We start from the raw sequence: 16,994 nt of genomic DNA, 5'->3' as shown, positions 1-16,994 counted from the left end.
CCTAGGGTTGAGCCGAGTTTGGAAATTAGCCCAAGGGCAGTGGGAGCTATCAGAAATGAGTGACATGAATATATTTGAATTTTAAAAAGATCACCCTGGTCAGAATAAAGAATGAATTAAAAGGGCACAGGCCTGGAGGCTGGGAGAAGTTTTGGGGCACTGTTGCAGTAATCTGATTCTGAGGTTAGGGTGGCCAGAGCAAAGATAACCATAGTGGGAGTATACAAAAGTGACAGATGTAAGAGACTGAGGAATTAGATAAAATGCGATGCAAGAGAGTTGAATAAAACTTGGTGACTGATGGACTCTGGAGGGGTAAGGAAGAGGGGTATATGGGTGAAGCATGTCTCTGATTGGGATAGAACACTTCTTTGAAAAAGGAAAGACTCAAGCAAGGGACGATGTAGCTGTGTGCATGTGTATGGGTGTGTGCTTGTGTGTATGTGTGTACACGCACGGGTGTGCCTGCGTGTGTGTGCACACTCATATGTGCATGTGCATGTGTATGGGTGTGTGCTTGTGTGTATGCGTGTACACGCACGGGTGTGCCTGCGTGTGTGTGTACACCCATATTTGCGTGTGCATGCATATGGTGCATCTTGTGTGTATGCGTGTACACACACGGGTGTGCCTGCGTGTGTGTGCACACTCATATGTGTGTGCATGCATATGGGTGTGTGCTTGTCTGTATGCATGTACACACATGGGTGTGCCTGCATGTGTGTGCACACCCATATGTGCGTGTGCATGCGTATGGGTGTATTGCATGTGTGTGTGTACACACACGGGTGTGCCTGCATGTGTGTGCACACCCGTATGTGTGTGTGCATGTGTATGGGTGTATTGCATGTGTGTGTATGCATATGTGTGTGCTGGGAGTTTTAAGGTTAATTTGGGACACATGGAGCTTGAGGAATCTATGGGACAGCCAATTAAAGTTGCCCCCTCAAACAGTTGGGACAATTTTCCTAAAGCCACAAAGAGCTGCATAATCATTAATTGAAGTTAGGAGAATGGATGATATTTCAGTGAGGTTGATCTTTGCTCCAAAAAATGCCAGGACTGCCCCCAAGAAAGCCACTGTGTAAAGGGCAGGCTGAGGAAGAGGTATCCACACAGGAGGTTGAGAAAGTAACAAGTAGCATAACGTGTTCAAGCAAACCCTTGGAAGTTAAGGCCTGAAAGATATCTGTCAGTGATATGGCTTCCTAGTGGTCTTGGCATGTGCCATTTCAATAAAGTGTGCTTAACGGTTATGAAAGTAGAATAATTTGTTATCCTGAATATTTCCAATTAAATTATTTCACTCATTTATTCTTTCATCCATTCATTACTATACTTACTTCACTAATTGAAAACAGGGAAATGGGGTATATATACAACTGTGCAGACATAATCCTCTAATGTGTCTTTAACCAATATCCTTTATTTTTTATATGTACTTAGTATTTATATGTACTTATATTCATTTACTGGTGGGGAGAACTAGTTTTCTATTAACAAAACTGTACACTTCTTTCTTTATGTTCAAACAATGGATTTATTCAGCATTTAACTATTGTTTATGAAAATAATACTGTTCAATAGTCAAATAGTATAGCAACACTTAACAAGAGAAAGCAACCCCTGTCCCACACCTTCCTACTCTGGGCCCTCCTCTCCCTATGCAGTGACTTCTAGTTTTATTAGTTTTCTTGTTATTTTCCTTCAACTTTATTTTATTAAATATATTGCTTTTTCTTGATCTATTAATTTTAAATATTATATTTTGCCTTCCAACAATGGCAGATGAGGAATTACCTTTCTTGGACCCAGTCACATATGGGTCCATCCTCCCAATGCCTCTAATATAGGTAATCTACAATTTTGGTTAGGTTGGTTTTCAAAGTCCATATTGTTGTGTCTGATGTAAATATCACACTTTTCTGGTATTTATCACTTGTATATTTTCTCTAAGAGTTTCCCTCCAAAAGTCCTCTGTCAGTATGCCTTATTCAAGACCAGGTTTTCTCAACCTTAAAGGTATTGACATTCTGAGCCAGGTAATTCTTTGTGTGTGGCGGTGGGGGGTGAGAAGGGAGGCTGTCCTGGGTCCTTAAAATGTTTAGGAGCATCCCTAGCTTCTATCCACTACATTAGAGTATCACTTCTCATCTTGACAGCTAAGAATGTCTCCAGATATTAGCAACTGTCCACTGGGGAGGCAAAATCATGCCCAGTTGAGATCCACTGGCCCAGACCAATTTCTCACTAGGATTTCAGTCTACCTGTTATCCTGAAATGACCTTGCCTATTCTGTGGTGGGTGATCTGTTTCCTCAATCTCATATCATTCTTTTACATATACTTCTTTTTTTTTTTTTTTGGATGAAGCACATTGTGGCAGGCTGCCTCTAACATGGCCCCATGGATCTCTGCCTCCTAGTAATTATAACCTTGTGTAATATCATCCCACATCACACAGTACCAGGTGTCACTGCTGAGTTTAGGTTCTAAAAAGACTACAATTTCTGTCTTAGGTACTCTCTTTTGTGTATTTCTCACTCCCTCTCTCTGTTTCTGTCTCTCTCTTTTTCACCTGCCATCCTCCACTATTTTCTCTTGGGGGAGCAGAATGACATGCTGTCTGTGCAGCCCTGTGGAAAAAGTCAAAGAACTAATGACTGAAACCTCCAACAGCCACATGATGGAGCTGGGAAGTAATTGGCATTCAGACTATGGCAGTCCCTTCAGACTACTGCAACCCAGGCCAAGGGGGTGTGATCTCATGAAAGACCATGGGCCAGAAACATCCAGCTAAGCCAATCCCTCTTACAGAACTGTATAAAGGGAAACATTTTTATTGTTTAAAGGTGTTAAATTTTGGGGTGATCTTTTATACAACCTTAGATAACTAATGTATGCATATCAAGTAGCAAGGTGTTTATGGAGTCTTAAACAATCACCCAAGCTACCTCCACCCTTTTATGTATGAAATTGGTTGTATTCCTTCCTCACACATGACTAATAATTTGACTGAGCATAGCATTCCAGTTTGAAAACCATTCTCCCTTAGGATTACGAAGATGCTTGTCCATTATCTTCAAATTTCTAGTGTTTCTGTTAAGGAGTTCTTTGCTAGTTTGAGTCCTGATGCTGTCCTTAACAAAGTTAGGGTTCTGCGTTTGCCTTGAGTGTGACTTCTTGTTGGGAAGGAAGCAAAGTTTTACATCTGATTTCTTTAATTCTATAAAGTATTTTCCAGTACATCTTTACTGATGTTCTCTCCCCATCTATTCTCTTTTTATAAATCCAGTTAGATAGTGAACATCATGTTTTACCCTCCAATTTTCTCTTTTGTCTTCATATTGCCCACATTTTGGTATTTTTGTTCAACCCTCTGGGAGATTTCTCAAATGTTATATTCCAACACTTCAGATTTTTAACAATTTCCTCTACTGCATTTCCAAGAGTTATTTTTTATTGTTTTCTAATTTTATTTTAAACCATCATGTTCTTGTTTCATGGATTTATATATTCTCATACATCACTGAAATGTTATATTTTTAGTTTCTTCTGTCTCTTGCATTATCCCTGTTTTCTCCACTAATCTGTGTTTATTTATCTGCTTTGATCTTTTTCTTTCATCTTGGAGGTTTTATGGAAATATCTGATGGTCCTCGTCATCTGTTCACACTTATGACTGAAGCACTACAAACTGGATTGATGATTCTTTGAGCAGGGACAGAATTTGTCAACAGGTGGGGTTCACTGTTAGGTGACCACATGAGTAAACTATTCTTTTCAATGGGGGCATCCCTAAAATTCTGGTTATCACATATATTTTTCATGGAGTTGTTCAGTTCTGTGGGAAACTCTCACATCCCCTGCATGAAGAAAGAAAAGCTTAACTGTAAGAGCTCTTGGAAGAAGGGAAAATTAAGGCCAGGAATCTCATGCCTCAGTGCACAGAATGCCAGATCATTTCTCTCTTTAGTCCTGTATCTAGATCTTGCCTTCAGCTTTGGAAACTCTGGTTCAATTTCTATATGCTACTAAATATGTCTGGTCTTCTGGGAGAGAGGTGAAAAAGAACTTGCTTATCTTCCTAGACAAGAAAAAAAGGGATTTAGGGTCAACAGTTCTCTGCAAAATCTTTTCATTTTCCCTTCCCTGACTTCATGTCTCATCCCGGACTCCATGGTGTACAGAATGCTCAGGCCTGGGCGTCTCCTATGAAACCATCCCATTAGCATACCTTCCTAGTTACTTGGACTGAGCCAGCTTTCCTCCTCCATCTGATGTTCAGTTTTTAAAAATGTTTTCATATTTCTTACCCATCCTAAGCTCTGTTCTGTTTTTTATTTGTGTGTGTGTGTTTTGTTTTTTCTTTTTTTTTTTTTGGTCTTTTGGGGTTCTTACCATTTTTTTAAATTTTTTTAATTTCCTTATGTCATTGTGGAGGAGTGTAGAAAGAAAAACAACAATAAATTTGTGTCTTTATCTCTCATGTTTAAGTAAGGATAGGCATTTATTACTCGAGATTTTTCTCAACCAGAAAAATTCTGTTGATCCCTATTAATAATATTAAAATCCCTTTTACATTCCCCCATGTGCAATTTCACTTCAAACTTTCAATTGACAGTGATTGTCAAATTTACCTGTCTAGTCTCAGAGTGGGGGCTCTAGCTGTACTCTGCAACTTGCATCACAGAATTTAGCATCGACCAGGAATACTAGTTTGTCTTCGTTTGCTTGTTTGTTTGTTCCCACTAGATAGTCCTGTGTGCTTCATTGTGCACCTCTTCCACTGGCGATGCATTTCTAAATATTGGGGTTTATTCCTCCTTATATATTTGCCCCATCCTTTCTGTCTGGCCCATCTTTTAAAACAGAGTTCTGGAAGCAAGGCACTGTGAAGGACGACAGGGAGTGAATATGGCATTCCTGACCCAGCACACACCCCAAATGAAAGCTGAACCAAACACCAGAGAGAAAAATGGCAGGTTCCATGAGAGTAGCACACGGAACAATGAGAGGTCAGAGAACAGAGCAGAATAGTTCACAAGGTAAAAAGAGATCAGTGGGCTTTGCTTTTCAGCCTCATGGCTTCAATTCTGTGTCTTCTTGGACAAGTCACTTAACCTTTCTGTGCCCAAGTTTCTTCACCTGTAAAATGGGAAATGTTGGTACTAACTTCACAGCCATTGTGAGGGAATGAGATGAACTAATGCAAAACTAAAACTGCTAACATTAAGTGCTTGGCAAGTATTAGCTGCTATCAAGTGTTCTTGAGCTGGGAAGGTCTCCAGTGCATGGTGTTAGAAATTCAGACTGGACTCGTAAGGTTGAACACCTGCTCACCATGTCTCCACTGCAGCTTTATAATAGGCAATTTGATGTCCAGGGCCCTCATTGCTAAACTTAGAGAGGATAAGCTACTTATTAAAGTGGAAACACATCTCCAATAACTTTGAATGAGGAGAAATAATGATAATCCAAGGCCTACTTGCTGCACAAAAGGTAATTAACTGCACAGAAAACTAAATAAACCCTGAGCTTGGGCTTTCTGCTGACTGTTTCACATCTCAAGATGTAAGTATTTACAGATTTCTTAGACTAAAGAGAGAAATGATCTTAGAACAGTGTTCTAAGAAGAATAAAAACATGTCTTTTCTCTTAGGAAAGCTTTTTCCACACAGATTTCAATGACTTTCTTAAACCCTTAATTAGAGTTCTAGTTCAAAAGCTAACCATCCAGTTCCCCATTCCCTCCAACCCTAGCTTTAAAAAAAAAAAAAAATCAAGGTGGCTCAGTCACCAGCCAGCGTTTTGCTCTGTTTTATAATAACCCTTCTTTGTATTTATCCCACATCTTTCATCTGAGTTCCTTCAAAACCTTTACAGACAGGATCTTATTAATCTTCAACAACAGTGCTGTGCGAACCTTGACCATTGCAATTATCCCAAATTTACAGATGAAGAAACCAAGTCACCAAGTGCAGGCCTTTTCTCTTTTTACAAACAATGAAGCATAAGAGCAGATAATAATTCTCTTGGTTCTCACAGTACAATTGTAAGCAACTAGTCTTGCTGGGGAAAAAAAATCAAAAACAAAAACAAAATACAGTTGCTCAATTCTTGGAAAATTTCTTAAGAGTTTTTTAAACTGAGAAAGTACAAAGACCCTGAAGGCCCTAGGAAAATGTAATCAAAGAATGTCAGCTCCACAGAGTACCACTGCCCAAACAACCTTGCCTCTAAAAAGTACATCACAAGTAACTAAATAGAATCTCAGGAAGACCAGAATAAAGAATAATAATATTTGATTAATATAATGTATGTTCATGCTCATATTCACTAGAAATCCTTTTGTGATAAACTGAGAAGAACTGCCCTCTCTCCCCCAATACAGTCCACTGGCATTCTTGAAAGACCTCTCATGGATTCTGAGGGGTGTCTGACACTTGTTAGGTATAATTCAATCCAAGAATACTGAGGCCAACTCTGTGCTAAGTACTCTGCTAGATGCTGACTTTACAAAGATGAAAATTGTATATGGAATCCAACTTCAAGATTCTCCCTGGAGCCAACTATATACCATATTTGTTCTTCTATTATGAGCACATAGGACAGTATCTAGCACACAGTAGGTGTTGTGGACTGATATGTGTCCCCCTCAAATTCATGTGTTGAAGCCCTAATCCCAGTATGGCTGAATTTGGAAACAGAGACTCTAGGGAAGTAATTGTGGTTAAATAAGGGTGGGGCTCTGATTCAATAGGATGAGTGTCCATTTCAGAAGAGAAACCAGAGCATGCTCTTTTTCTCTCAGGCACATGCATACTAAGGAATGGCCATGTGAACACACAGTAAGAAAGGAGCCATCTGCAACCCAGTGGGAGAGCCCTCACTGGATACCAACCCAGCTGGCACATTGATATCAGACTTCCAGTCCTCAGAACTGTGAGAAAATAAATTTCTGTGGATTAAGCCACCTAGTCTGTGGTAATTTGTTATGGCAGTCCTGGCAGATAAATACAGTAGGTATTAAATAAATGTTTATAGAGTTAATTGTATTTTGTAATTTTTTTGAGAGAGAGAGAGAGTGTGAGCTGGGGGAGGCAGGGAAGGGGCAGAGGGAGAATAAGAGAGACTCTTAAGCAGTCTTCATGCCTAGCAAGGCACCCTATGCAGGTTTTCACGACCCTGAGATCATGACCTGAGCTGAAACCAAGTGTCAGATGCTTAACCAACTAAACCACTGAGGTGCCACTTGTAATTTTTGTTACCCTTAATTCCATGCTACTCTTTGATTATTGCTCTTCACTCAGGGACTTAGAGCACTGACTCAGTAGCTCTGCTCTTCCCATTTTAGTTTCCTTGATGCTGGCACTTACTGCCCAGCCAGCTCCACAGTCAGAGGGGCTAGGGCTTGAGGTGTTAAACACTCCCAAGTGTTTAACTGTATCTCCTCAGTCATACGTTGCTAGGCCTGGCCCTACCGTGAGCAGAGCTTATTTAGTCCTGCACATACCCTATTCTTCAGTTATTTTGCGTCTCTGTCTGTCTGTCTGTCTTTACTTCAGAAACATCAGACTAGTTCCCCGAAGATCTAGTTCATAGTGTATTTGAGAAAACCATTCTTAAATTTTGTTTTTTTTTTTTTCATGCTTGTGTATATCAAAAGCTGCTGCCTATACCTAATGTAACTAATGCTGCTGACGTGAAGGTTGGGGACCCTGTGCCTCATCTTTCTCCTTCCTCACGGTATTGTCCCCTCAATTAGATGCTCTGCCTCTAGACAATGGGTGATTTTAATCTCCTCTTTATATTAAATTTTAATCTCAATCATCCTGAATCGTGACGTGCACATTCATGCTCTGCCAACCAAAGCATTCAGATAATTCATATTATTATTATCAATGAGAAAATATAGTGTGTTTTGTTCTTTACAGTCTACGAAGCACATCTTCTTACATTATCTCATTTGATCTTTGTCTTAGCCTAATCGAACTGCTATAACGAAATATTGTAGACTGGGTAGACCAACCAAAAGAAATTTATTTCCCACAGCTCTGGATGCTAGCAAGTCAAGGTGACAGCCCAACTAGTTGCTGGTGAGGACTCTCCTCTTGGTTTGCAGATGGCCACCTTCTCACTGTGTTCTTACATGGCTGAGACAGACAGCAACAGAGAGAAAAGTCTGGTGTCTCCTCTTTTAAGGACACTAACCCTAGCAGATTAGTGCTCTCTCCTTATCACCTAAATTAACCTTAACTTCCTTCTTACTCTGAATACTAGGAGAGAAGCTTGTGTGGCTCAGTCAGTTAAGCATCTGACTTCAGTTCAGGTCATATTCCCAGGGTCCTGGGTTCAAGCCCCACTTTTGGCTCCTGGCTCAGTAGGGAGTTTGCTTCTCTCTCTCCCTCTGCCCCTTCCCCAATTCTTGTGTTCTCTCTCTCTCTCTGTGTGTGTCTCTGTCTCTCTCTCCCTCAAATGGATAAATAAAAAAAAAAAATTAAAAATACTAGGAGTCACTTCAACATATGGATTTTAGGGGGGCTCAATCTTCCGGGACCTATGAGCACACCACAAAGTAAGAAATCCATGAAAACAGAAAGAAGAAAAACAAGAATGATGACTTAGGTCCAGTATTTTTTTAATATTTTATTTATTTATTTGAGAGAGAGAGAGTGCAGGAGTCAGGAGAGGGATAGAGGGGGAGGGAGAGAGAATATTGAGCAGACTCTACACTGAGTATGGAGACTGACAAGGGGTTTGATCTCACAACCCTGAGATCATGATCTGAGCCAAAACCAAGAGCCAGGTGCTTAACTGACTGAGCCACTTAGGCGCCCCAACCTGGATCCAGTTTTATTCACCACACCTTCATTTCTTCACTCAGGCCCACCCCTTGGCACAGTGGATTAACTGTCTGATACTGGAGATGCATTTTGTGCCTGTCCATATTTTTGTTCTCCCTCTAAGGTCATGGTGTGTCATGACCACATTATTCAGAAATGGAGGTGAGAAGCACAACAGGACCTGGTATTTCCTCCCAGCAAGAGATTATTGGAAAGCCCAGAAATGGAGGAAATGCACCAACAAAATCAGCCCTGCAGATATCAAAATACATTGGGGAATTTTAAGTTCAATAGCAGCAAAGTGTTGCCTGACAAACCCAGAGACGGAAGTGGTCATGGTGATGCCTTCGGAGACCTGCTTTTCTCAGCCTGTTTATCAGGATTCCTGATGCTCTGAGGAACTCAAGTATATGCTGGTGTCAGGAAGGGAGTGGTAGGCGGCAGCACTACACTTTAAAAGTCTTCTGCAAGAAAGCGGCAAAGGCAGAGAGCAGTCTAGGGTCAAACCAGCCCTGGTTAGCAGCTGTTGAAGTTTTTACTTTGAAGACATTCCCTCTATGGATTCCTCCTTATCCCTGTCTCCCTTGAGTCAGTCTGTTCAAAATGTAAAGTGTCTGGGTTCATCATTATTCCCTCCAAGGTGTACGCAATCACAAATGCAGACAGTGCATCCTTATGAATGTATATGTTAAAAAAAAAAAAAAAAAAAGATCGGTAAAAAGGAAATGCTGACGCAAAGTCAGACGAACCATTCAGTGCTGGAGGGCAGCTGAAAAGCCACCATAGGAAGGTGACCCAGGGGCCTTGTTTGGGTTTTGTATCCAAATGATTTCACCATAGATTGATGGCCTTAGATTTAGCACATATTCTAAATTTGATTTTTTTGTTGTTGTTTTTACTACCAAGGAGCCAAGAAGGACACATGATAAAAGAGTAGAAAGGGGAACTGATTTGGAAAAACATGTATATTTCACATGTAATGGAAATAAAGTGGAGAAAATGAGGAACAATCAAAGAAACCTCTCATTTGATTAAACAAAAATCTAATGTCTGCCTGGAAAACACTGATTTATCTTTCATGGACCAACTCAAGCTTTACTATCTCCAGGAAGTCTTTTGTGACCCTCCCTCCCAGAAAGAATCAGTTACTCTTTTCCTTCTTTGCCTCAATCTACCTGGAACAGACTCTATCCCACGTCTCTGACACATTGTTGTCCTTCTTTGTTGTGTCTCTGTGCCCAGACTAGATCCTTAAAAGCAGAACAGGATGCTGTCTGAATCTGTCTCTCCCATGCATGAAATAGTGCCTGCCACATGGTAGATACTCTGCAAATATTTGTTAAATGACAAGTTTGAAGAACTCCATAGTACCATGCAGAAGGCAGAGCCATCACTCAATAAAATGTGAAATTTAAGAATACTCTCATTGCCTTTAGAATATTCTCATTGCCTTCTCTGGATACTTTCCTCCTTCATCTACCCCTTCTCCTCCAATTGCCATATCCCTGAGAAGTTGCCTGCTGTCCAATGCTCCAGCCTATGGGACCACAACCACCTTCACTCTTCTAAGGACTCTCTAACCTCAAATGCCTCCTTTTCATTCTCTAATCTTCCATCCCAGAAATGGAAACCCTTTTCTTCCTTTAGGAAAAAAGATCTGTTTTTCATTTGAAAAGACAGCAATGACTTAACCTGAATAAGTCTCTAGTTGGAGAAATTTCAAGAAAAATGGAAAAGGGCAAAGAGGAATTCCAAGCATGCCAAACCAAACCCCTGACAGGGAGAGACTTGGAAGAATGACTTTGAGTCCCACTGCTCTTCTCTCCTCTGGCCTGTATACCGATATTAAATAGATTTGCAAGCCAAGGATTTTGTTCAGTATTTATGCAGTTCATCCACTTGTCTCCACCCCTTGGCTTCTTAACCCACAGTGCTGAAATTGGAGCCATTTTGTATGATATGGCCATGGGCATTTTCTTCCTCCTGGGGAGAACAAAAAGGACTCCTTTTAAGAGTGATCCTCTCATCAAAATTTCCACCAGATTCCCAGAGGTGCCTTATATCAAAGAAAGGTTAAGAAATCTGTACTAACAGAAAACTTTTAACTTCATCTCAGAGAGGTGTGAATCAATCTTAGAAAATCCTTCCAGAGAAAGACTTTCCCTAGTTAACCCTTTACCATGCTTACTACTTTTTTTTTTTCCAAGCTGTTGGTATTTTTAACTTCCATTAGTATTTTCAGAGGAATATTTCTCCCTGAAGTCTATCAAAGTCTTATTAAAAATATTCTTAGTGCCTCATGAATCAAGGTCCCCATATTATTCACTGGCAATTAGGTCAGTGGCTTAATAACATGAGCATACTGGGAACAAGCTGTACCAATACCAATTCTTAATTCCTTGAAGAAGCATTTCAAAGGCTACAAATGCATTCCTAGCAGAAAGAAATAAAAATGTAAGACTACACAAGAATAGAGAATCACAAAATCTCAGACTTGGAAAGAAACTCAGAGGTTATTTTTCTCCCTTATCCACCGCTAGTATTCTTATTATACTTTTTCCAACAAACTGTTATTTAATAACTGTTTGAAGGCCTCTGATGACAAGGAATGCACTCTTGCTCAAAGCATTTGCCCTATTGTTATAACCCCTGAATTCCTAGGAGATTAATCCTCAAAGTTAGACAAAATCTAACTTCTGGTAAGATTGCTTGAGAAATCTGTACAACCTGATTCCCTCATGTATCTAGATTGCCCATCAAAAACTGTAAGGCAGTTTTTTTTTTTAAGATTTTATTTATTTATTTGACAGAGAGAGACACAGCAAGAGAGGGAACACAAACAGTGGGAGTGGGAGGGGGAGAAGCAGGCCTCCCTCCCAGGACCCTGGGACCATGACCTGAGCCCAAAGGCAGAAGCTTAACGACTGAGCCACCCAGGCGCCCCTGTAAGGCCATTTTTGAGTCTCTTTTTCCTTATCATGTTTAGACAGCACAGCATCCTGTTTATTTTTTTTGCTCTCCATAGTTCCTGATACTGTGCAGGTGGGAGTCATTGAAAGAATGAATGAATGAGTGTTTATCTCCACTGCATCTCTGTAGGATAAGATGGCAGGAAATGCCCAAGATCCTAAGTCAGAAAGGCATCTACCACCGTCCAGTGTGATAAGAGTTCTTTAGAGCAATGGGGGAAGTGGTTCTCTGAGGCAGAGTGAGGAAAGGGGCATTACATGACTAGACACTGCCTGGACACCCATCTCCTGTGAGTTATAGACTCAGATGTGAAGTCTGATTTTTCATACTGGTCCTGAGACCTAAGCTTAAAACAAACAAGCAAACAAACAAAACACAAGTATCTCCTTGCTTCCTGCACTTAGCCAGGGCTTAAAAAATGCAAATGACTATGGTGTCAAGTAGAACTTTCAGGGAAGTGAGGCTTTAGAGTATAAGAAAATAGGAGATCAGGAAAAATTCAAGAATGCCTTCACAATTAAATAAATTCAAGTTATTTAAAACACCCTGTGTTTCAAAAAATAAATAACACTCTTCATTTAGAGCTATGGTTAAGAACACAAAATATGCTACCAGAGTCAGGGAGGGAGGATTGAATTCTAACTCTTTTACTTACTTGCTTGTGAAATTTTAAGCAAGTTATTTAGTGTCTGTATGCCTTAGTTTCTGGAGCTATGAGATTAATACCACAAACCACACAGGATTGTTGTAAGAATTAAGCGCTGTGCACATTAATTAGAATAGTGCCCAGAATGTGTGTGTGTGTGTGTGTGTGTGTGTAGAGAGAGAGAGAGAGAGTATATGGAGTAGTATGTATATGAAATTGAGAGTTATTCCTGTTATGCCATTGTCTGTATCCATAGATACAGCCTGGCTGGTAAAAATGTGCCATTGAACCACACCTAAAAGATGCTTTGGGGAAAATCTTGCATCTCAGGGCTCTGTAACTATCTTACTATAGTCCAGCCACATCATAGCAGAATGGTCTAGCTTAGAGAAAAGATGGTGAAGCTGATTATCAGGAGATCTGGCTTTGGTCCCAACCATGTCATGAATTATCTGGCTGACCTATGTTAATCAGTTAATCTATGCTTCAGTGTCCTCAGCCAGACTTATCCAACTCACAGAGACATTATGGGGGCAAAGTTTAAGATATGACAAGTTAATATAATGGTTCTAATCATACAAAAGTCTGCTGATAAATAAGAAGTCTAATAACCCATAGTGGTTCTTTTCTCTTTGCAGGCTCATCAAGATCAGATAGTCTTGGAGTGGTTAGTCACTACCCCAGGAATCCTCTCTCTTTTTTCCTTCCCTTGCATTTGCTCTTAGAATGAATGAGTCCTGTTATTGTCTGTGGGACACTTATTATTAATGTACTTCAGGCCTGATTCAACTCACATGCCCACCAGGTTTGATCCTTGTGTTAGGCCCACACAACATTCTTTATTTTCAGTTTCATAGTCAGAGGGCAAGGTGAAGCAAAGAAGAACAACACCCATCCCCTACCCACCACCCCCCAAAAAAAGTACAGCAAGAGAAATACCTGGAGTCTCTGTGGAGTCTCTGCCCTAAGGTCTAGAGAAGGCAGAGTGTATGCTGTATATTCCAAGCCTCCTTTCTTCTCTGCCCCAACACAGTCCATCCTGGGGGATGGTTCTAAAGCCCAGACTCCTCTCATTGTACCAGGGCAAATTACAAGAGGAGGAAGAACACACTCTTGATCAAGGGAACCTGTTCTTTGAGACCCGACTACAGGGATGTCCACATCTTTGCCCTCTTTGTCTGTTCTAATAGTTGTTCCATCCCTTAAGATTTTGATCTCACAGTGCCCTTGACCAACAGTCCTCCTCATTGTGAGGTGGAATTACACAGTGAGGGAAGAAAACCTGATTTCTCCTAACAGCTGTCAGAACTGGTGTCCTTCAACAGCCCTTGCATGAAGTGGACCCAGTTCCTGTACCCCTTTAACCTTCGTATGTTCCATTTTGTGCACATTCTCTTCAAAGTCTGATTCTCAGCACCATGCCCCATATTGCATAGGGGTATGACTCACATACACCAATTCTCTCCAAGACCTAGGCAATTAACTCTTATTAATACAGCCTACATTTTTGCTACTTGTTTTAACAGCCCTCAGTAAAGGAGACTGCAGCAAATATGACACGATATATGTGATGAGTGTCCTTCTGAAATTCACATATGCTTATGATCGTCTCTTTTACACTTAATGGATTCCAGCACGGAATAAATAATAAAGAATTACTGCTACACAGTTGAGGCAAATTAAAGGCAATGCATTTAAGACTTCAGCAATGAATTGACTCTGGCCCTGAATACCAATTGCAAGTCATAAAGCTAAAGTAAAATCGAGGCTTTGGCTGGAGGTCCAGGATTAAGCTGCCCAGGTGGGACCAAATTTAGGTTGAAATTATGCAGTGTTCTGGAGGGCACGCACTGTCCCTCTAGCCTACTGTGACACTCCATCAGACTTCATGCTGTCAGTACTCACCATTCTTGCAGAGCAGGACAGCCAGGTAATCCTGAGAAGAAGAATTGATGTAGAGCAAGAGGCTGGGCGCCTGGGCTGTCACAAAGCTAAATGCAATATTTTCCTTGGATGGAGCTGCATCTGCGTAAATTGCTGAGGATGAGAGGCTTATATTTTTGGTCACTGGGTAGGGTTCTTGAAACATATAAGTAACTGAAGTGCCAGCCTCAAAAACAGCAGAAACCTCTGAAAAATAAAAGAGGGGAATGCACACATTGCAACATTTAGTTGATTATTCAGGACAGCAATAACTGTTTATTGTTTGCTATGCATCAAGCACAGCATGAAGGTTTTTGCCTGTATTATATAATATGTTTCCCACAATAAGTTTGAAGTGGCAGAAGTCGTTACTCTTATTTACAAATGAGAAATATGAGGCTTGCAGGGGTTAAGCACCTTGAACAAGGTTGCATAGCTAAAAAAAGAGAGCTGAGATTTGCATCCTGAAGTTTTGTTCAGTTTAACATACATTTGCCGTATAACTACCATGTGCCAGGCTGATTTCTCAAGAAGCAAAGATAAACTGTCCCTGCCTCCAGCATAGTAGAGATAAACTTTACTGGGACCTTCTTAGTTTCAAAACTGAGATTCTAGCGGTTCCAGCTTGTGTTTTTCTGGTGTGTTAGGAGGATTATGAGTGGGTCCTAAATTACTGAGAATAGGACACTGGGAGAAGCAGTGGTAATTCTCATGGTGTTGGGTAAAATATTAGGATCTGTGGAAACAAAAGAGAGAAACTATGGAACTAGTAGAAAAGGCATAGGTATCTAACCTCCAGACTCCATTTTCTTTTGGGTGCCTAGGAATTGGTATTCAATTCCAAAGACAGCAAAGACTTGAACAAATAGGCCTTCCTATGGGATACAATTCCTATAGCATGACACATTGGATGGAGTTCTGCCACCACCATGGAAAAAGGCAGCATCTACAAACCAATGACATTCAATTAGCAGGAATGTACAAATCAGCCATCTTCCCTGTATCATGTGCTCACTCCAACTGTTATCCTTTTAGTTTGGTGGAACGAGCACAGGATTTGGCTTCTGTTCTGGATCTGAAGCCTCATTCAATACCATACTAGCTGTGTGGTCCCAGGTAAGTTAGTGAACCCCCGTGGAGACTGTTTTGTCATCTGGTAAATGGGAAACATAACACCTCCACAGTACTTCTGGGTGGCTAAGTGAGATATTGTGTGTAGAACACTTATAAGAGATAGACACTATAGTTGGATCTTGTAGGCTCTTCATATTAGAAGAGACTTTAATCTGAATGCATCACAGTTTCCTTCACAGACTGTATCTGTTTATTGACTGAGTATCCATCCAAATGGTGAGATATTCTTTTCTTTCAATCCAGGCTGCTCTAAGTTCTCCTTCAATTTTATCTCTATACAGTAATATAGTATCAGGGCATGGAGGAAAGTTTCCTTCATAGTACAACATAGCTTGGATCTGACAGCAACCCCCTACTATAAAGATAGCACAATAAACATGAACCCATATTGGCATGATTGATTTTTCTTTTTCTGGAATGATGTAGAATTTTCCTAATTCCCCATGAAATCCCCTGGTTGAGTTGGTGGCACCCAGAACATAATCAAACCTGGCTTTCCCTTCCTAATTCTATTGCAAATTTGTTCTACCTTTGTGAAAATTCTGTAACAGCCTGTAAGAGTGCCAAAAATTTAAAGTTGCATATTTATGCATATTGCTTAGCAGATTGGGAATACCAGTTCATTTTGACTAAAGGTTCAGAGAATGTGTTCTGCATTTATCATTCGGGTTACATTAGTATTCCTGATTACAAAGATATGCGGCAGAGACTTGTGACAGTGAGGATTCTGGTTAATCATCAGCTTGATTCAAGCACTTTCCTAGAGTGAATTTCCTCAGGGACATTTGGCCTGCATTTTGAGCTACTATCTCCTAGTTAACAGAATAATGGCTTTTATTTGATGTTGTGAGTGTGTTCAAATGTAACTGTAGTTCAGAGCATTCTGTTATGAATAGCATATTAGATATGGGCATATATATCACAATTTTTTCTTAATACTTAGGACAGGAAATTAAAATACAAAGCACTTTTAAACTAGAAATATCCTACCAAATTTCCGTCTTCCTTTCTCCCTTAGCCCCAGTTCTAATTATTCTTAATGTTTAAGTATTTTAATGTTTAATATTTCGATACCGTCAATTTTAACATAAAGCTTCCTTCAGCAAAACACCTGGATTCTATTATTCTCTAAGTTTCTTACATTTTATAATCAAAGAGTTTAAGCTCCCTGAACATATTTAAGCTCTCTGAGTGATTTGTCTGAATACACAAAACCGCTGGGCCCATTAGAAGAAAAATCTTAATTTGGATGTGATCATCTATGACCATCATGCTACTCCAAGGCCACAGAAGAAATATTAGCATTATCTATTGAGCACCTACTTGGTGGAAAGAATTATGCTGATTATGTTCTGAAAAGAAAGGACACGTATCAAACAAAACAAAACAAAACACAATGGAAGGTAGTCTGGAGTGTGATGTGTGTGACAGAAACAATGATTCCTAGAGCTGGAGGTCTCTGTGGCTACAATAGCT

The 16,994-nt window shown here is 40.2% G+C and overlaps 1 protein-coding gene across 2 annotated transcripts in view; it reads right to left on the bottom strand.

Annotated features, from left to right (window-relative positions):
• CNTNAP5 (contactin associated protein family member 5) overlaps positions 1-16,994 on the bottom strand; it is an 855,278-nt gene that overhangs the window by 87,165 nt on the left and 751,119 nt on the right. For both annotated transcript variants that reach the window (XM_028101360.1, XM_028101361.1), the window contains exon 19: positions 14,367-14,591. In XM_028101360.1, coding sequence (XP_027957161.1) covers positions 14,367-14,591 — 225 coding nt within the window. The remainder of the gene's footprint in view (positions 1-14,366; positions 14,592-16,994) is intronic.

Source organism: Eumetopias jubatus, unplaced genomic scaffold (assembly GCF_037043125.1).
Source record: "Eumetopias jubatus isolate StellerSeaLion01/CBP00866 unplaced genomic scaffold, mEumJub1_p1.0 scaffold_3, whole genome shotgun sequence".
Taxonomy (NCBI): domain Eukaryota; kingdom Metazoa; phylum Chordata; class Mammalia; order Carnivora; family Otariidae; genus Eumetopias; species Eumetopias jubatus.
Note: the sequence above shows the minus strand (reverse complement) of the source record. Positions and strands in the feature narration are given on the sequence as shown.